Source organism: Henckelia pumila, chromosome 4, assembly GCF_033568475.1.
Source record: "Henckelia pumila isolate YLH828 chromosome 4, ASM3356847v2, whole genome shotgun sequence".
In the NCBI taxonomy this organism is placed as follows: domain Eukaryota; kingdom Viridiplantae; phylum Streptophyta; class Magnoliopsida; order Lamiales; family Gesneriaceae; genus Henckelia; species Henckelia pumila.
Window position 1 is genome coordinate 12,940,762 of NC_133123.1, and position 20,506 is coordinate 12,961,267.

Here is a 20,506-nt window from a genome sequence, read left to right on the forward strand (position 1 = left end):
GTTTAATTTAATTGACCTGGTTAAACATAATTTTGGGTTATATATATATATATATATATACCTTTAGCTATATTTTGATAAATTAGTTTGATTTTTTATAAACTAAAAATTGCAAATTTATACTTCTATGTCCACTAACCCCCACCTCTTTGTTAATAAAAAAAATACCATATTTTAATAAATTAGGAAAATGCACATGCATTGGCAATCTACAATTGAAAAAATGAATAAGAATTTAGACAATATTTAAATTAATAGTGGATTAAAAAAAATAAAATGAAGAGGTTTTATTAAAAGTTACATGAGGAAATTTATAATTGAAAGTGATATATTTATATGTAAAAAATAAATAAATAAATAAAATGTTAGATTTCAGTTTTATTTTTATCAATGTTTTTAAATTTTAAAATAAACATGCGTGTATAAAAGTGCTAGTATATATCTTACTATATTATTATTAGGGCTCGTAAATTTTACATAAATCCCGATCCTTCCCGATTTCCAACTCTTTCCCGTCTCGAATTTTTTCCGTCCCGAACTTTTCCCGACCCGAGTGTTTGGGATTTTTTCCGACCCGATCAATTTCAGGATCGAGACCGGGATAGGTAACTATTCCCGACGGGATTCCCGACTCAATCCGAATATAAAAATAATATTTTTTTAATAATATTTTTTAATTATATAATAATTTTTTTATAATTTTATTTTTTAATATTAATGTTTTATAATTATCTATCATATAATTTTTTTTATATTTATCTTTTTTAATATTAACATTGAGTTATAAATTTTTATTTTGTTTTTTATTATTATGAATAATTATGTGTTTTTTGGTATTAATTAAGTAGTTGTTTTAATTTATTTGTAATGTACTAAGAGGATGTTTTAGTTTTTTAATGGTTATATACAAAGAAATTTTAATTTATTTGTAATGTACTAAAAAATTGTTTGATTTTCTTCATAATTTTTTTTAAAAAATATTTTCATAGATTTTTTTTAAAAAATATTGTTCGGGATTACCCTCTCCCGACCCGACGGGATCCCGAATATTCGGGTCCCGACACTTCTCGGGTGCGGGATCGGGAGAAAAAAATATCCCAATTCCTATCGGGATGGGAATCGGATAAGGGGGTTACGGAACGGGTCCCGACCCGATTCCACCCCTAATTATTATAGTAGAAATTCTCTAATTAACAAACTTTCAATTAATTGGTGAAACTTGATTTGAAATTATCATTATCTTCTAACTTAATTTTTAATAAAACCAAATTTATTAGGCAAAATAGTAATTTTATATAGCTTCCTCTTTTTTAACCATTAAATGTTTTATTATTTATCAAAATGACACTTATTTTGTGTCATTTGATGTTCTTTTATTTACAAAATGACACACACTTTATAGGATACTAGCAACTGTGGCACACGCGTTGCGTGTGTAACGGAAAAATATGGTAAACGCGTTTTTGTGTGTAACTTAATGTATATTTCATATATATAACTTAATGCATATTTCATATATACGTTCCAAAAATAAATTTAATACAGTAAAATAAGATAACTAAAATACTTAAAACATATATGCACGTATCACGTACCTTCTAAAAAGGCATACAATTAAACGAAGTTGAAAATACATTCCTAATATATACATGTTCCACATAATAAGTTGATTCTGTAGTTAATTATGTAGTTAAATTTCAAGGATATTCTTGCATTTCAATACGTGAAATTAAACTTCTTGTAATCATCCACATGGATTTATGTCGTGTGAACTTAAAATAATTGTAGGAACTGAATCATCGTTGCTGCATAAAATTAAATTCAAATAGAAACTTGAGAATAAAATTTTAGGCTACCAAAAAGAAGATGACATAAATATAGTCATTAGTCATATTCGAAAACTTGGAATTAAGACACTATTAAAAGGCAGCAAACAAAAAACATTAAAATTTGTAGATGTTAGTCAAATCCATGCAAAACTACAAATTAATAAGATTTTCATTTTAAACTAAATAATATTTGCAGTATTTACCAATTTGGAAACATACGAATAACATTTTTATTTATACGCTAGCTTAAACTTTGATTCATCAGGCATCACATTTACAGGTTTGCATAGCTAGACATATGAATATACATCACTTTAATCGTTAATTTACCCAGTAAAATTTCCAAAGCTATAACTCAATTTTAGACAAAATCTTTGACCTTGCAGAAACTTTAAAGAAAGAAACATCAACCCAAAAAAAATTTCTTCTTCAAGAACAATGTATTGCAAACAGCCCCATAAAAACGACGTCCACAAACAATATATGCGATATTTATCTCTACATTTTGGTTTTCTCCTTTTCATAGAAATGTAATGAAAGCATAAGAATGATATCTTGACAAATATAAGAATAAGTTATATCAAACTGAAAAAGTAGGCTGCAATGTTTACGGGGTTAGAATATTTGATTGTGTAAAAATATTGCATTACGCATATCTATCTTATTAGAGATGAGAGTATCACAAATATATTTTCAAAAACCATTCTAATGCAATAAATAATTTGTAATCAACATAATATAACTAAAATGGAAAGAAACAAAGCCAACGAAAAAAAAGTAAAGAAATCGAAACAGAAACCTTGAAGAAATGGAGAGACCAAATTAAGGGTGTTTGAAAGCTTCTTCTATGAATAATCAAACTTCCAATCCCGTTGCTGGATAAATCTATCAGTTTCGAATGAGCAACAACCGAACTCTCAATTATGTCAATGTCGAGATTTATCAGCATTGAATGAGAAACCGGTGAGATCTGAAATTAAAGATTTGGAGCAAATATCAGTAGTTCTGTCGAAGGAGGTGAAAAATGTTTGGTGGTTATGGGTATTGTATATGAGCCTACATATATGGTGAAGAAGCAGAAATTTGTACCGTATAAAGTTCGTCCCCTGTTTCTGATTTTTACCTGCAGCGAAACAAAATTAGACCAAATTTAATTATCTATTTATGATTCCAATTTGATATGAACCATGGTCGATCCAAGAGCAGAAACCATTGTATTCTACCGATTCATGTAATTCTACACGCAATAAATTAAAATACACAAATTTTATATCTACGTATTTAAAAAAAACTGAATTCAACAAATTCTCATTTTTCTAACAAACCAAACTCACATACTACCACAAATAGTCACATAAATATTCAAAGTTTTAGACGAAAGTGAGAAGAAAATCTAAATACAATACCTTGGATATATTGACACATATGAATATAGGGATTTTTTATAATTGAAATATAAAGTGAACTTTTAAATTTTTAAAATGAAATTTAAAATAGTCGTCCTAAAAGCAAAAAACGTTGTCTTCTACTGTTTCATGTGCAGAATGCAATAAAAACTTACAGATTTCAGATCTATGTTCTAAAAAATACAAATTCTCACTTTTTTAACAAATCGAACTCACATACTACAACAAATATCACATAAATATTCAAATTTTTAGATGAAAGGTTTGAGAAAATAAAATTAAAATACCTTGGATATAATGACACATATGAATATAGTGTTTTAATTTGTTAATTGAAATAAAAAGTGAACTTTTAAACTTTTCAAATGAAAATTTAAAAGGAAGGAAAAAAAATATCCAACCTACTAATGTAGATGACAACAACAAAACTTCAATACCTATAGACAAATTTTATCTTTAAAATTATAGTCCATGAATACTGTATGAAAAAGAAGTTATCTATTTATGAAATTGAAACAGAAGTCAAACCTCATTTTGGTAGGAAAACTCAAGAAGATATTAAAATTCTAAGAAAAAAAATTTGACATCCAAAAACCTGGATTATTTTTAATATTTTGCAATATTAATTAGTATAATATGATTACCATAAACTTAAAGGAATAAAAATATATATAAATAAAACAGAAATTATAAACTTTAACCTTTGAGGAGTAAATTAAAATTTTAAATCTCCAATAAATTTTTACTAAATATAATTTTTACAGTTGCCAAAGTATCATATTATTATAACAAAATATTAAATTATTCTTATAATAGTATGTTTTATACTTGGTAAAAAAAATTGCTGAAAAAAACCGAAGAATCATATTTACACAAATCAAACCAGTCCATTTAGCAAAAACTTATTCAAGTAGAGAAGATCCAAGGCATTGTCAAAGTCATAAACATAATAATTCGACTTCATCATAAATCCGAAGACTGAAAAAATCATCTGGTTAAGGAAAACAAAACTAAAGAAAAAAAAACACTGTGTCATGCCATCGAATGTTCAGGAAACCTAGTTTGAAATTTGCTCTAAAATAGAATTTTGAGATTTGCTCTAAAATAGAATGTACCACGTCCACCACAAAATATGAACTTTATGGATCAAAATAAGTAAAAAAATACATCATGTTTCAAGTACAAAAAAATATACAGGTAAACAATATTGGTCAATAAATTTTATGATACACAATATTGCACACAACTTAAAATTTAAATTACGTAAAAAAAATATGATGAAGAACCATATGTAGGGAGGAATAACACAAAATTTTTTACTACTAATTTCATCGATATTTAGTGTTTATCAAATAATAAAGCAGGGTTGAAGAATTAAGGCAATAGCTCGGCCCTTGTTCGAGAAGGTGAAGAATGAAAAAAATGAAATAGATCGAGGTAAACTGTAGAGTAAGAATGAAATAACATGTGAGCAAAAAATTAAAAATATAAACAAACAATATACAACCAATTTTTACTGCGTAATTTCTTCCAACATACAACCAATTCTCACTGCGTAATTTCTTCGAACACTTATCAAGCGTTTAATTTAACATTATAAGTATTATAAACATAACTGATGATGCAGATACAGAGATAGAGTGAGCAATGAAGACGACAAATTTGCAAAAAGAAGACGACAATGAACTCGAGAAAAAAATTAATTCAACTAACAAAAGTTCGAACAAATTTATTCAATTAATTTATTCTCCTTCATCAACCTGGATGCTTTGTCAGAAATAATACAAAAACTTTTCAATTGAGAAGGGGTAGAGGAAAAAACCTGACGTGTGAAGGCTTAGAGTGTCAAGATTCCGAATTGAGAGCCCAACAAAATAATCATATTCCTGGCCTCAAAAAAATCAAATATATACAAATTCAAAAATCTAAAAAACAACCATCGGCGAGATTGAGTTAGATACTAAAACAAATTCGAAAAGAAGTTATAAATCCTTGCATCTCTTCACATTATCAACGTAAAACACACACTAGTATTACTTAAATTATCATGGGATGACTTGGAAAAAATCTCAATCATTATTGTGTTACATTATTATTTATATTATATTATATTATTCTTATAAAAAAAGTGGTATCAAAGTTTTCTAGTTCCTACCCATAGGAAAAAACCACCAGCATCACAGGCCACAGCATGGTCCAATTTGGCGGACTATAATCACCTACGCTCACTCCCACCATATGAGAATAAACCACTGGTATAACTAAGATCCAATCATATGTCAGCACGTGTCCCTCTCCACCACCAAACGGCAATTATCTGACCATTTATTTCCATTATAAATAATAATTATTATCTCACAACACAAAGACAGCAAACCCTATCTCTGCGAAGACTTCGACGAAGTTTCACAACTTTTCTACGTTTTTACGAGTACTGTTTTTCAGGTTCGCATCTTCTCCCCTTATAAATCGGACATGTATATTTTTGATTTCTCTATTTTGTCTCTGCCTTGTGATTTAATTAGCACCCGATTTTAAATTTCCGAGTTAATTTGTGAATTTTTGCGGGAATTTGGTCCTTAACGTTCTAATCGGCGCAGATCTGATAGTTACGGTGAGTTTTATTTATTTATTTAAAGAATATCCTTTTTTCTTTATCGAAAGTTTGATTTTCTTGCATGATTATTGTTAAATAGTGGTACAAATTAGGACTTCACTTGTAAAACTTTAATTTCGGGAGAATTTGTGCGTTGACCTTTTTGATGGTTTGAGATTTTAAGTTTTGGTGTGATTATTTGAAGGACACTTTTTAGTTTCTTCGGAAAATTTTGCCTGATGAAGATCTAAAATTTTTGCTTAAGTATTTGGAAAAAATCCTTCAGTTTTTATGAGATTTGTGCGTTGACCGTGCTATTCTGTGAAAGTATATTGTTTTCTGTGAAAGTATTTTGATTATTATCTTTTAATTTATTGAAGAATTTGTTTGTTTACTGATTTTTTAATTTTTGTAATTATATTTATAATTGCTGTCTACTTTCTATGTTTTCCTGTGTTTCTGGATGCAATTTGAATGTTTGATTATAACGTTTAGATCTGTCTTATGAAATCTGGAACACGGTTATTATTGCTGCTCAGATCCAGCGGTGCTGGTTATATGATGAATTCCGGGGAAGACCGCTGGGTTTTGCATGTCTTAGTAGCAAGAGTGATGTATTTATGCTTAAAATCTGTATTACTATCGATGTTTGAAGCTGGTAAAATTCTGCTTGATGTATTTATGGTTTTATATTGATTCTTTAAACAATACAATTGTTTACTTCTTAGATCTGTGTCAACTTTTCTACGTTTCCCTCTTTATTTTCCTTGTTCGATCCAAAGTTTAAAGAACACAGTTTGTCGCCTGTGTAATCCAAGTGTTTTGTTTCTTTTACTCTGCAGTTAGTTTGTGGAAATGAGCCGTGCACAGGAACCACACAGGCCTTTCCTCCCATTTGGAAATCCCTTCCGAATGATTTTACCAAAAGGCACTCACCTTTCCCCAAAGCTCCTCGCTTTGTTGAATACTTTTGAGGAGACATTGGCAGCAAGGCTTAAAAAGCTTCAGCCAGCTGACAAGGAAGATGTCCTCCGTCTATCATGGATGGTTTCTGCAATGGTAGCCTTGTGTGAAATTCATACCGACGTAAAAACTCTTATTACAGAACTTGAGCTTCCCGTCTCTGATTGGGAGGATAAGTGGATTGACGTTTACTTGGCCAATAGTGTGAAATTACTAGATCTATGCATTTCTTTCAGCTCCGAAGTTGCTCGACTGAAACAAGGCCACCTTTATCTCCAGTGCGTTTTGCATAATTTGAGCAGCTCTTCATCTAATCAGTTTGTTCGGGCTCGCTCTTCGCTCGACGGATGGAGCAAGCATATTGCTTCTAAGAATCCAAGACTCGATAACTGCTTTGCCGTTATGGACAGTCTGGTCCAAATGCTAGATGAACCAAAGATTAAAAACTCTTCTAAGGGAAAGGTTTTAATGCGAGCTATGTATGGAGTGAAGGTTGTGACCCTCTTCATTTGCAGCATTTTTGCTGCTGCGTTCTCCGGTTCTCCTAAAAAGTTGTTAGACCTTCCTGTTCCCGGGTCTTACTTGTGGGCAGGTGAATTTATGGCGATTCAGACATTCGTTAATACTGAAATAAGAAGCATACATTCCAGCAGTCGTTTAACCATATTGAAAGAACTTGAAACGGTTGATACGAGAGCAAATAAGTTGTATCCTATTGTGCAAGAAGATGGGGTAGAACTTGTTGAAACCGGAGTATTGAAAGAGTTGACCTTGGATTTGAAAAATTCGGTAGAAATTTTCTCACAAGGACTTGATCACCTTGCAAAGGAGGTGGACAGGTTCTTCCAGATCGTTTTAACAGGACGCGATGCTTTGATTTCTAACCTCAGGATTGGTGGCGACCCCTTTGACCAAGTGCAGGGTGGCAACATCAAAAAAGACCAGATGGTAAGGTAAGATGGAAGGTATACAATCTTCCTTGTATACAAATATATGTGTAGTTAAGGAGTGTCTTAGTAGTTCAAAACTATAATATATGGTTGTGATTTGTGGTACTTAAACGTTGATGTAATTGTGCTGTGACGAAATGTAAGAACTTTTATGTAAGGTTTTAATGGAATGAGTTTGGGGTTTATGATGTCTCCATGAATGTGTTAAAAGTACGAAGTTTTGGTTTTCTTTGTTTAACCTGTATATGGTGGAAGATGTTCTCATCTTCTTTATTTGCAGCCCCAGGCCTCTCGGCTGGTGAGTTAAGGCTTGGGATGCCAGTTGATCCGAGCAGAGGGATCCTCGTGCTTTCGAATTCAAGCTCCAACTCGAATTTTACCGAGTTGAGTTGAAGCTGAAAGCTAAACACGACGAATTGAATTAATTATTTTTTGGCTCGAGCTGAGTTCGCTCTAGTATAATTTATTTTGCTAGATGTTAAATATTAATTTAGATCTCCAAAAGAAAAAAATTCAATTTTTTTTGGCTGAAGCTGAGTTATTTTTAGATCTATAAAGAAAAACATTTTAAATAAGTTTTCGAGGTTGTGTTTGTATTAAAATATCGATCCTAAAATATAATTAAAATAATAATAAACGGAAAAGGTTAATAATTTCATAATTGTAAAATTTTAATTTGGACTTGAAGAAAAAAAAAAGTAAAAGAAATTGTAAAAGAAGGAAAAAATGGCAAAACCATCAAATGTTACATTTGTCTATATAATTTTAACAGCATAGATATAATAAAATTCATAATCTTTTGGTCTCTGTTAAGCTTCAATGATTATTTAATACGATGTGCGTGTAAATAGATATAATAAAATTCATTGATGATTGAAGTAATATATGTGCGTGTTAGGTAGCTACTCCCCCAAAATTTTCATGTCATGGACCTCCAATTAATATAATATATTTCTATACCGACGAGGAATTCTTTGAATAACGCGTTATACTTGAAAATTAAACGTGATTTTAGAATTGTAAGATTATTGACTTTTAAGACTATTTTGTTTGTTAAAAATTCTGACATAGTCGCCTCCCGTGGTCTAAGCACGTCGTTTTGTCGTTCAACAATGCTGAATGGACATTTGATCGAACCCACGAATATAAACGAGAATTGGGTGCATTAAAGTCCTGCCTTGTAAGAGTAGAACATGGAAAATTTCACAAAATCATGAGATGCAAGTGATTCTTTCTTCCGTCCAAAAAAAAAAAAAGTGATTCTTACTTTAATGATGAAAATAGTCACCTTTTGAAATTGTAATTGTTATGAAAACTTCAGATAAATCATTATTATAAAGAAATAAAGCCGCATAATTTTGAGTCTTTGACCCAAGAATCCATAAAAAAAATACCCTTCAACAAAACTATCTTAAGATATTGGGAAATTTCATGCTATCTTTATAACAGTATAATAATATGTTTGATTCATTCAAAAAAACAACGGACCCTACATAAATTAATACCCCTACATAAATTAATACATGTCCATCTCTAGATGTAGCCTAACTCATTATCTGCAAATCAATAGCAATCTCTATATCACCGTTGCGAGTTTTCCATATTTTGTTCCCATAGTTTTGATGGATTGAAACGCTTTCAGTACAACACACAACCATTGGATTAAACACATGGAACAAGGTCAAATTATGTCGATGGCAAAATAACATCATTCACTCCAAAAAGAAACTTGCAGAAATCAAGAAACTGTTAAAATTCCAAATGTTTAAAAGGGTGAGACACGCCAAGAAATTCAAAATGGTGCTTGTGGAGCACAGTTTTATACACAAAATGGTAGAGGATGCAGCATTCAGTGAGTCAATGCAGAGTGTTTTCCTGAGTTCTGCCTAATGCAGCACCATGTCGTTGGATGATTCGGACAGCCTGCAAAAGAATATCCTGCTCCGCCTCATTGCCCTACAGCAATCAACACCATGCAGATTTTGTCATCAGCTAAACCGAGTTATGTACAAAACTAACACTTCATGCAAGATCTTGGAATGTCAGTACGAGAGGGCATCAAGAGAAATGGAAGAAAAACAATGACCATAATGCGATGTCAATCATATTCGATTTAAGAAAGAAATTTATAAGTTAGATTGAACTTTAAAAAATTAAGAGACGGGATTCTACCAATTTTATTAGCGTTGTTAATCAAAAAAGATTCAGAGAATGGGAGAATTCAACCAACTTGACTGAAAAACTACTAGAGGGACATGTATCTAGAGGCAATAGCATCATAGTATGGCTGTTCATCAAACGAACTGATTTAGATATAAAGTTACATAATGACCAAATCCCATGTCACTGAAAGAAATTCATTAAGTTGGTTGTGAATCAGAAAGATAATAAAGATCAGAAAAGCATAATACGTATTCCCAGTTCAGGTTGTAGCAGAAAAATCTACCAATGTTTTCAGTTTTATAACTATAATAATTCGACAATGATGATCACTATAAAAGGCTTTCAGAACTACTCTAAAATATCAAGAACAGATAAAATAGATAAAATCTTGTTCAATCAAGTGGGTTATGGATGTTTCTTCGCCTAACTTGTTTTCAGATCATAAAATATTTGAAATGACCAAGAAAAAGGACATACCACAGTTTTGAGATTGCATCCAAAGGTCAAAACGGCATATGATCTCTCAATACAAGACAAGAAACAATATGGTGCCTCCTTCTCCAAGAACACATTTGAATTTGAACGAAGCATGCTTTTTATATCCTCTGATATCTGGGAAATTTTGTCTATGTCATCAATTTGTAACGGAATCTTTGTGGACATGGTTCGCCATTTAGCCCGTGATTTATTCACAATTACCTATAATTGGCACAAGGAACTAATTAACCTCTCCTGAACTGAAAAATCTTGAACTCCACCATTGACCTTTGCCCTTGCTATATTGACAGATTAATTCTACAGTTCGCAAACATACATCTGGAAATGATTCATAAATGCATGCTAATCCAAATTGTAAAACATAAGAAGCCCAGGAAACTGATATTAATAGAAATTCTAATCATGGAATTTTCAAGAATGTGATGCAACAATTCATTATCTACAGCTGGATCCCTCAATCAACAATAACATTTGTTGATGTAGAGACAAGACGGATGACTGCAGCGGTAATCTCTGGTGTTCGTTACTTTAACTAAAAAAATATCTAATAAAAAAACGAAGTAAATAATTCAACGAATGAAAATTAAATAGATATGCATACCTGACTGGAAAACAGAGAATTCGGTACAATAACTGGAAACTTTTCTGCAGTCAGCAAAGATGTAGTAGTAAGACCCATATCCACCACTTGACCTTCCACAGATCCAGCCTGCAAAACAAAGTGCAAAAGGATGAAGCCTCATCACTAAGGTGCTGTGGACTCGTGACTGTGAGCCGCTAGATGCAAAGTATTTAATTCACTTCCTCCATAGCTCTCAACCACCGGGAAAGGATATGGATAGCCTGCATTTGTTCTAAAAATGTGAAAAGAACAAAAACTATTCCCTTCTATAGTATTTTGTTTTGGATTTGACCTTGAAGGCAAGGTAATTTTTTAAGGTGAGGGAGAATGATAGGGATATATGCAGGAGGTTCTCTTTTATCAATATGATAAATAATTCTTTGACATCTCATTTGGAGATGGAATGAAAATACATGATGTCCCCAGTAAACCCTCTGCTATACTTATTCATTTCTTTCTGGAGACTACCGAGCTCAACTTGAGAAAATGTATTAATAAGATTCATGATATTGTATTAACCAGAACATGGAAAAAAAATCAAAACATGATCACATATATATTGAAATATCAGTCTTTGTTCTCATCATACAAGTCTTAGTATTACGAAAATTAGGGTTGGCTGATTGATATGACAATCAAAATACAACGTGTGATGACATTTATTGACGCCGATAAAAAAACTTTTGCAGAGTGCACATAAAATGGTCTGTAATGATTTTGTAGCACCTCAGTGATTCATCTACGAAATTCTACTCTATAGATCCAACAGAATCTCATCTAATTTGTTTCTTTAACTCTACTATCCAATCTCCTCCCCTCCCCACCCAAAAATAAAATATCAGGGACAGAATGAGAGCTTAACTTCTTATCATCAAAATAAAATATTGAAATGATCAAGTTACCATATCACACAACACCATTCATTTAGACGCACAAGAAATTGTGCAGATTCACTAGAATTATATATTGCACCTTTGTCTCAAAGACTCAGGTTTACAAAACCTGAAGTAGTTTGGTACATGGGTGTTAAGAGGAAACAAACCCGAACTTCATTTTATCTCTTATCAAACTAAAGAAAAAGAAATGTCAAAGAAGAAGAAAGAATGTGAGAATTAGGGTACTTTGTCAACTTATTGCAAGATAAAATTAAAATGTCAGCAGGATTCCAGGAACTTTTAGCTCATTCTTGGAACTCCAAAGAGCCATTGCGGCTTGCGCGAAGCATACGGGGGAGATATTGATTTAATTTTTCTAACCATGATGTCAGCATGTACGCCAGAAATCCATATATTTTCTAAGACGGCTAAAATATTTTACGTACTTTGATGGTGTCTCCAATCGAAAATGGTCGTGACATCTGCACTGAAAGACCGCTGAGAACATTCCCAAGTATGTCCCTTGCAGCAAAGGCAGTTGCCACTCCTGATAACATATAGAAGATGGTGGAGTCAGATTTGAATTTCTTATATTGACGGGAAACAAAATTTTATTAAATATTAATAGATATAAATGTACAGTACAAGGATAAGATATCCTTGAAACCAATCTTGCAAAACTATCAATTGACAGTCCAATTAGAATATGCAGTTTTGACACAAAGAACATACATAGTGATCAACTCCGGGGTAACACAGGTTTGCCACCCAATTAATAACGAACTAAATAGAGTTTTTGTAAAATCTTTATCCAACTGTGTCCAAAATGAACAATCAGATTTGAACTATTGAAGAAAACATATATGATTTGTAGAGTAAAATTGATTGCAGGAAGAAATACCCTCACAAAGAGAAATATAATATGGAGAATGGAAGAACAAAAGAAAGTAAAGGAGGAGGAACGGAACCATCCGGCAGGTGGCCTTCTTGATAAATTTTAGTAATTGCCGTGAGCTTAATCCGGTAAATTTCATCACTTCTGTGCAAAAAATTTTCTACAAGGTACACTTATAAATGAATAATATCTTCTTGGTTAAATGTAAACTGGAGACAAGCCATAGTTATTCTGATATGATTCTCGCTATAAAGATTCCATATCATGGCAAATTTGTCTCAATTTTGTTAACAGTCATTGACAAAGTCGAGACAACCAAGCAATCAGCTGACTAAAATGATTAGATACACAAAAGGATGACATGTGATTCATGGACATTTTATTTTCACAACTCATAAAAAAATTTACTCCTTGAAATATATTACGTATCATTTCTCACGAACCATTATCATTAACAAAGACTCACCTCCCACGCCTCCTACAGTAATAACAGACTGCACAGCCACTCCACATGCCTCTGCTAAAGCCATCAACCCAACAACAAGGAGTCCAACAGATGAGATTTTGTCCAAAGTTAACAACTTATCCCTATCGACATGTTCCATGCTCTTAGCCGCCAAAGCTCGAGCAATAACATTTGTTTTCCACCGCTGCAGGAACCAGACAAGTGAAACAACAAAAGCACCCCTCCAAGCAGGCACGAAGTATTCTGAGGCAATAACTGTTGGAGCTACCATTTCGCCACTGGAGAAGAAAAGAAGATTAAATCCATTTTTCCTACATACTCAAAAGAAACACAAGCCAAATATAGATACACTAACATTTGCAGAAATGCCACGAACGTAATAAAATATCGAACTGGGTCCTCCATTGCACTCCAAAAGCTTTTCTCATAAGGGACAGAACCCCACAGCGAGTTCCTAGCCAACAAAGCAACCGGATTTTGCACAGAGTATCTGTGAAACCGCCTCAAGATACTCGGCAACAAAGACCATGCCAGTAAAGTTCCGACCAAAGTTCCCCCTACTGGTACAATAACATCTCTAAGATAAGGATAGGTATCAAAAAACTTTTGAACATGAGGAGCAGCTTCATCTGACATTTCTTTTGCCTTACCCCCACTGTATTTCACAGCGCCAACAGCCGATTGCCAGATGTCATTTGCTTTATCAATCCAACCGTCCTGTCCAACACCACCATCAGTCACACTACTCCCACTCGCACCAGAATCAGCAATAACATTTGAGCCACGAGTAATGCTACTTTTACCCTCGCTAGATGAGGAAAACAGCCTATTACTAACGAAAGGGCTGATCCCTACAAATACAAAACTACCTCGAAAAACCGAATTCCCCAATAGCTTGTTCGTATAACATGCATCAAAGTAACCCCCTCTCGAGCAACGAGCATAAATAGCAGAGTTCGAACACAATATTCTTGAACTATTGCTCTCAAGATTCTGCACATGCCCACATTCCCTAGTGTGATAACTTCTACTTGTATATGCAACACACGGTTCAATTTCAAATCCACAATTAGCTTTTGCAGAAGAACATAAAGATCTCAGCCAAGAAATTCTCACCGCGGCCATACTGTAATTTCCCGCCTGCAGAATTTTCTACAGTCAGTTAGTAATCAAAAGCTTCACCGAAGCAAAGTCCAAGTCCCAGCACTTTAACATGAATTACAATCCAAACCTGCAATAAAAAAAAAAAGAAGCAAAATCCGGAACGAGTAAGAATTTAAAAATGTTCGTATCGCACAAATATCGATAAAACTTACGGAAAAAAAAGGTCGAATCAAATGAACACCAAAAAAAAAAAAAAAAAAAAAACCACTTGAAGAATGTTTATGAATCACCAGCTTTCTAGATTTCAACACCTCAACCAGCTTCGGGACTTTAAATTAAAGAAAAACTATTAAAAAAAATTAAAGGAATCGAACAATCTAAAGAACACCTGTGCAGAGACGAAGTATAAAAATATTTGGAGGAAATGGACATTCGAAAGAACACCTTGCTTGGATACGGGGCAAACCAAAATATAAAATTAAATTATTATAAGGGAAAAAGAAAGGGTAAATCTCAATTTACGTCCCCTAAACTCTAATTTATTCACTTTTCGTACATTGATATTTCCGTGGATTATTTCGGGAGATTTTACTGTTACATTGTGGATTTTGAATTCAAAATTTTAATAAATGAAATTTTTGTATTGATATTTATGTGATGTAAAAATTGATTAATTAATATTGATGTACATGTACTATTTATTAATGACATTATTTTATCCACGAAATTTATCGTACGAGAGATTTTTTTAAAAAAAATAATTGAGGGATGAAATTTAGGTTTTGTTTGAACACATACTTATAAAATGTTTTTATAAAAGTGTTTTTTTTAAAAAAAAATTAAAAATGTTTTAAAGTTTTTTTAAAAATAAATATGTGCTTGAACAACTATTTTATAAAAACATTTTAACATTTCAAAAATAATGTTGTTCATCTTTGATTTTAGAAGTGTCAAAACGGGTCAACGGGGCTAGCCGACCCACAACCCATAGCAACTCATCTTTAGGTGGGGCGGACCGGCCCATTTTTTAGTCGGGTTGGAAAAACATCAACCCAACCCACCTATTTTAGATGGCGAGGCGGGACAACCCAGCGGGCATACGTGCAATTTGATGGATTTTGGCGGACCAACCCGCAACCCACCACAAACCACATTAGGCGAGGTGGGGCAGGGCGGCCCATCTTTAGGCGGGTTGAGAAATTGTTAACTCAACTCACTTATTTTGTATGACGGGACGGACCAACCTGACGGACTTAGCCTATTTTAAAACCTCTATTTGCTTTTCATAGTTCCATTCTAAAAACACATTTCAAGTATTCTTTAAAAACTATATTTAAATAAAAATGTTTTAAAAATATTTTTCAAAAACATTTTACAAAAATTTAATTCAAACACGTACTTTAAGTTTTTTTCAACATTAAAAATATTTTTAAAATATATGTCCAAACGAAACCTTAATATCGTGTTTGACCCAAGTTTTATAATAACTTAAATTTAAAATAACTATTTAATTATTATATTTAAATTAATTATTTTTATCACTTGTCATCTCACGAGTCAATAAAGATTATTCATTGTTAATCCAAAATTAAAAAAAATTATATATTTTCTGAATTGGCCAGTGATTAGGGGTCTAAATGTTGTGACACATGAATAAATACCAATAAATTATTTTAAATTTTGTAATAAAATTGTGAATTGACTGGAAAATCATGTGAATTGAATAGATTTACGAAAGTAAAATAATTTCTGGATTTTCAAATTCATTAGGGCTGCGCTTGGATGAAAGAAATTCAAATCCATGGATCTCGATTGTATTTAATTGTTAACAATGAAATAATAGATCAAATTCTAAATCTATACACTACTTATTTACACATTAGTTATATAAAGTAGAATGCATTTCAAATGAATCTATTATTAGGTGGACTTGAAATATATCCTAACTAACATTAAATATCATATAAACATGAAAATGATAGATTTGAAATTTACGTTGATACTTCTATATACAACAAAAATACATTTAAATATATTTAAAATTTATGGATTTAAAATTCTTCTATCCAATTATTGTATTCAATTTTACGGATTGAATATTACGGAAATTCTCTACACGTTCGATTATTTGGTTATAAACCCTGGGCCGTATTCGGACCCCTGCCCAGTAAATCTTTTGTTTGTCACGCCCAATAAAAACTGGTTTACAGAATGGACCTGGCCCAACAAGCAACGCGATTAATTAACGCATCTCGAATTTACCGAGGGAGGCCGGAGGCTTCATGGTGTTTGAGGATTTATGATCGATATATATATATATATATATATATATATATATATATATATATATAATAGTATATATATATATATATATAATAGTTCTATAATAGTTTTTCTGTGCAATGATCTCATGAATCTAAATTTAACGGGTTAAATATATTCATATTTATAATAAAAAATAATAAGTTTGACATAAAAAATAATATTTTTAACTCAAGTCAATATATATTAAATAAAGTTTCTTCATAACATAATTAACAAAAAACAATATTTTTGCAACGAAAAATAATAATCAGGACAAAAAAGGTAATATTTTCATTGATTGAGTTAGGTCAGATGTTCGTGTCACAAAGTTGACAAATGAGACAGTCTCACATGAGTTTATGTGATATATTTATAATTCATATATTATTATAAGTTTGACACACTTAAAATAACTACTTTTGATACATCTATTGACAAATGATCAGAAATTTGATTATCTCTATCAACATCTTCTCGAACGAAAATGTCACACAGGACTTGCTCAATGTTGTTTACCTAACTAACATAGTTTTGCATGCTATTGCGTTAGCCCGAGATTTTATGTTCACCGAATTATTATTATTATTATTATTATTATTATTATTATTATTAATATTATTCTATCTAATTACAAAATATTATAATTAAATTTAATAAACAAATCTCATTAAACATATTTTAATAAATTTACATCTATCTATACCTTTCATATCCTAATAAAATATATCTTATCTTTATTTAACTTGTATATTTGAATTTTTAAATTAAATATCATATCACTCATAAAATAGAATATTATCATTAAAATATTGTTTTTAAAATTTTAAATTTTAATATAAGCTATCGAATTCAAAATTTTTTTTTTTTCAAAATTCAAATATAAACACTCTGTTTGTCACAATAATGAATAATTAATTATTAATTAACCCGCCACTAAAAAAAATCAGCTAGTAATTATCTATTAAAGTCCTGATACATCAGGTCTCCTACTTTCTCAAATAAAATAAAAAGAAACAAGAAAAAAAGGTCTCCTACTTCTACTTGGGCTTTAAAACCTAAAGCTAATTTCGGATACTCCAAAATTCTTCACCATCATATATATATATATATATATATTATACACACACACACAAGACTATCTTCGTTGGTTTTTATTTATGGAAAAAAACTTTAATTCATGTTGATTGTGCAACTAAATCACCTGAATGCAGTTTACTTTGAACTGCAACAATATAATGTCGCCAAAACACCCAAATTGTTCATCAAGGATCATGGTATCTTTGATGCTAGCCAACTTCATGGTCTTCTCCTTTTTCTTGTTCATCTTCCGAGCTTCAAATTTGATGCCCTTTTGCTACAACGACAACGAGGCTTCGAATATGATCAGAATGGTATTAGATTCTCAAAAAATTTCTGATAATTCCCATGCAAAAAACCATACAAAAGTTGCACCTCATGAAAACCCTAATTATAGCACTCATGTTCAAGAGAGAACACAACTCAAACACATCGTTTTCGGCATCGGAGCATCTTCCAAACTATGGGACAGGAGGAAAGAGTACATCAAGATATGGTGGAGGCCGGAGGAGATGCGAGGCTTCGCGTGGCTGGATCAGCCTGTGGACGAAGAAGACTACGACCGCCGGTCCCTTCCTGAAGTGAAAATATCCGGGGATACGTCGGAATTCCCGTACAAGCACGCGAGTGGTGCCCGTTCCGGCCTAAGGATATCGCGTATAGTCTCGGAGATCGTCCGGCTGGGGCTGGACGACGTGAGATGGATCGTGATGGGAGACGACGACACGTTCTTTGTTGCGGACAATCTTGTTAGGGTTTTGTCGAAATATGATCACACAAAGTTTTATTATATCGGTAGTACGACGGAAAGCCATACGCAAAACTTGCACTTTTCATATCACATGGCTTATGGAGGGGGAGGGTTTGCCATAAGTTACCCTTTGGCTAAAGAACTCGAGAAAATGCAAGACAGATGCATACACAGATACCCCACCATGTACGGCTCAGATGATCGGATGCATGCTTGCATGTCTGAACTTGGGGTTCCTCTCACCAAGGAAGTTGGATTTCACCAGGTTTGAATTTAATTATATATATACTTGATGTTATCTCCTTCGGATTCGCTAGTATTTGCCGCATGCAAAAAAGGTCTCTTGTGCATGATTATTTATATATATTATTTTAAGGTAACATGAAATTTTTATTCTAGCCAATCATTATATGGGCGTGTCTTCCATGTTTTCTCGTGATTGATTTAGAGATTATATTATCATCAATTTAATGTGATTTAATTTACAAGAGATTATCATCAATTTAACTTGATTTACATACGATCTTTCTTTTTTGATGATGATAATAATTCATGATAATGGGATTTGAGTTTCTTCCAAATTTCAATTTCCTTAATGTTTTTCGTTTTATTAATTAAATAGTAAAGATGCATGTGTATAGTATATTTTACGAGAAAAAATTGAGGGAGGCATGCCATGAGTCCGCCGCTGTTTTTCGTAGGATTTGGTTTCATTGGGATCTCATACGTAAAATATTCTTATTTTGTTCAATTTTTACGCGTGCAAAATATATTAATAAATTTTTTAATCTTGTGCGGTTGTTATCTGTGGCAAATTGAAGTTCGTTTGTTGCCCCCCGTAGAAGAGAAAAAAATTACAAATCCCCCCATATATGAATACAAAATTTTTTGAGATCGATTATATCACATATTAATTTTATGATACAAATCTTCTTTTTGATCCGATCTATGAAAAATTATCACTTCTCCACTTTAAACATGGAAAGAATCGATCTAGACATTCTAGATTTATGTTCGTGATGTAATTATATGTTTTAAATTGCTATTTATTTAACGTGTAACATGTGTTTCAACTTTCAAGCACTTTTCTGCATGATAGCATATGTTCTGAATAACTTCAAGATAAGCTAGAAAATTGTTAAATATATAAGTGGTAACTCCGACTGCAGATGGACATCTTTGGCAACCCAATGGGACTATTATCTGCGCACCCAGTAGCACCATTAGTCTCACTACACCACCTCGATGTAATGAACCCGATATTCCCGAACGTGGACCAGGCGCACGCCCTTAAACGCCTTACGATGCCGATGAGACTGGACTCAGCTGCACTCATGCAGCAGTCCATATGCTACGACAAAGCCCGAAACTGGACGATTTCAAACTCATGGGGCTACACTGCCCACATCTATCGGGGCCTTATTCGGGCCATCGACATGGAAATGCCCACAAGAACCTTTCTGGACTGGTACAGAGGAGGTGATGGGCGCGGTTTGATATTCAACACTAGACATCCTGGAAGGAATTCTTGTGAAAGGCCATCTGTTTTCGTGCTATCGAATGCTGTGTTCAACAGTGCAACGAACCGGACGGCCAGCGAATACGTCGTGTCGAATTCAGAGACTAAATGTGGTTGGAAGATGGATTATGATCCTTCCACTCTTTACAGAGTGGAAGTTCATAAGAAGCCTGATCCTAATTTATGGGACAAGGTAAATGCCAACTTTAGAACAAAAATATACACTAATATATTCCTAGATAGTTGTATTCTCTTGTTTGCTTTAATTGTACTGATTCTCTTCTCTTTTTTTTTTTTTTTCCCAGCCTCCAAGGAGAAACTGTTGCACAGTTCTCTCAACAAAAAAAGAAGGGACAGTGGCAATTGATGTTCATGAATGTGCAGAAGGCGAAACTATCGAAATTTGAAAATCGACTGCAACAATACAGATTATACTTTAACAAGCTAATGGTTTTAGATATTTCAATTTTACAATGTACAGATTATAT

General features: G+C 32.5%; 3 protein-coding genes and 1 long non-coding RNA gene across 8 annotated transcripts; 2 read left to right on the top strand and 2 right to left on the bottom strand.

Annotated features, from left to right (window-relative positions):
• Positions 1-1,533: 1,533 nt before the first annotated feature.
• Positions 1,534-5,297, bottom strand: LOC140863494 (uncharacterized). Its single transcript, XR_012143946.1, has 4 exons — positions 5,058-5,297; positions 2,919-2,952; positions 2,629-2,799; positions 1,534-1,805 (listed from the first exon to the last, which is right to left on the bottom strand). It is a non-coding gene; the product is annotated as an uncharacterized lncRNA (long non-coding RNA).
• A 252-nt stretch (positions 5,298-5,549) lies between these two features.
• LOC140863493 (protein BPS1, chloroplastic-like) lies at positions 5,550-7,936 on the top strand. Of its 2 annotated transcripts, none has more exons than XM_073266958.1 (2): positions 5,550-5,680; positions 6,674-7,936. In XM_073266958.1, exon 2 carries the CDS (start codon positions 6,687-6,689, stop codon positions 7,749-7,751), a length of 1,065 nt encoding a protein of 354 aa, XP_073123059.1. In that variant the 5' UTR covers positions 5,550-5,680; positions 6,674-6,686; the 3' UTR covers positions 7,752-7,936. The 2 variants fall into 2 exon arrangements, with proteins under 2 accessions (XP_073123059.1, XP_073123058.1); XM_073266957.1 differs by lacking the exon at positions 5,550-5,680 and adding an exon at positions 5,691-5,849.
• Positions 7,937-9,395: 1,459 nt separating this feature from the next.
• Positions 9,396-14,844, bottom strand: LOC140863926 (mechanosensitive ion channel protein 1, mitochondrial). 4 transcript variants are annotated; one of them, XM_073267727.1, is made up of 8 exons: positions 14,756-14,844; positions 13,914-14,494; positions 13,619-13,820; positions 13,264-13,541; positions 12,349-12,449; positions 11,007-11,114; positions 10,385-10,606; positions 9,396-9,700 (listed from the first exon to the last, which is right to left on the bottom strand). In XM_073267727.1, exons 2-8 carry the CDS (start codon positions 14,386-14,388, stop codon positions 9,602-9,604), a joined length of 1,485 nt encoding a protein of 494 aa, XP_073123828.1. In that variant the 5' UTR covers positions 14,389-14,494; positions 14,756-14,844; the 3' UTR covers positions 9,396-9,601. The 4 variants fall into 4 exon arrangements, with proteins under 4 accessions (XP_073123828.1, XP_073123827.1, XP_073123825.1 ...); XM_073267726.1 differs by having other exon boundaries at positions 13,619-13,823; XM_073267724.1 differs by having other exon boundaries at positions 13,619-14,494.
• Positions 14,845-17,942: 3,098 nt separating this feature from the next.
• LOC140860497 (uncharacterized) lies at positions 17,943-20,425 on the top strand. The gene is made up of 3 exons (XM_073263507.1): positions 17,943-18,764; positions 19,669-20,211; positions 20,324-20,425. The coding sequence occupies exons 1-3, from the start codon at positions 17,943-17,945 to the stop codon at positions 20,423-20,425; spliced, it is 1,467 nt and encodes a 488-aa protein (XP_073119608.1).
• The last annotated feature ends 81 nt before the right edge of the window (positions 20,426-20,506 follow it).

Excerpts from the sequence above, each read along its gene's own strand:
- LOC140863493 (XM_073266958.1), top strand. The coding sequence starts at position 6,687 with ATGAGCCGTGCACAGGAACCACACAGGCCTTTCCTCCCATTTGGAAAT.
- LOC140863926 (XM_073267724.1), bottom strand. The coding sequence starts at position 14,388 with ATGGCCGCGGTGAGAATTTCTTGGCTGAGATCTTTATGTTCTTCTGCA. Across the intron at positions 12,450-13,263 it reads TACTGTAGGAGGCGTGGGAG|GAGTGGCAACTGCCTTTGCT; the intron begins GTGAGTCTTTGT and ends ATATGTTATCAG. Across the intron at positions 10,607-11,006 it reads ATTCTCTGTTTTCCAGTCAG|GTAATTGTGAATAAATCACG; the intron begins GTATGCATATCT and ends TGCCAATTATAG.
- LOC140860497 (XM_073263507.1), top strand. The coding sequence starts at position 17,943 with ATGGTATCTTTGATGCTAGCCAACTTCATGGTCTTCTCCTTTTTCTTG. Across the intron at positions 18,765-19,668 it reads AGGAAGTTGGATTTCACCAG|ATGGACATCTTTGGCAACCC; the intron begins GTTTGAATTTAA and ends CTCCGACTGCAG. Across the intron at positions 20,212-20,323 it reads ATCCTAATTTATGGGACAAG|CCTCCAAGGAGAAACTGTTG; the intron begins GTAAATGCCAAC and ends TTTTTTTCCCAG.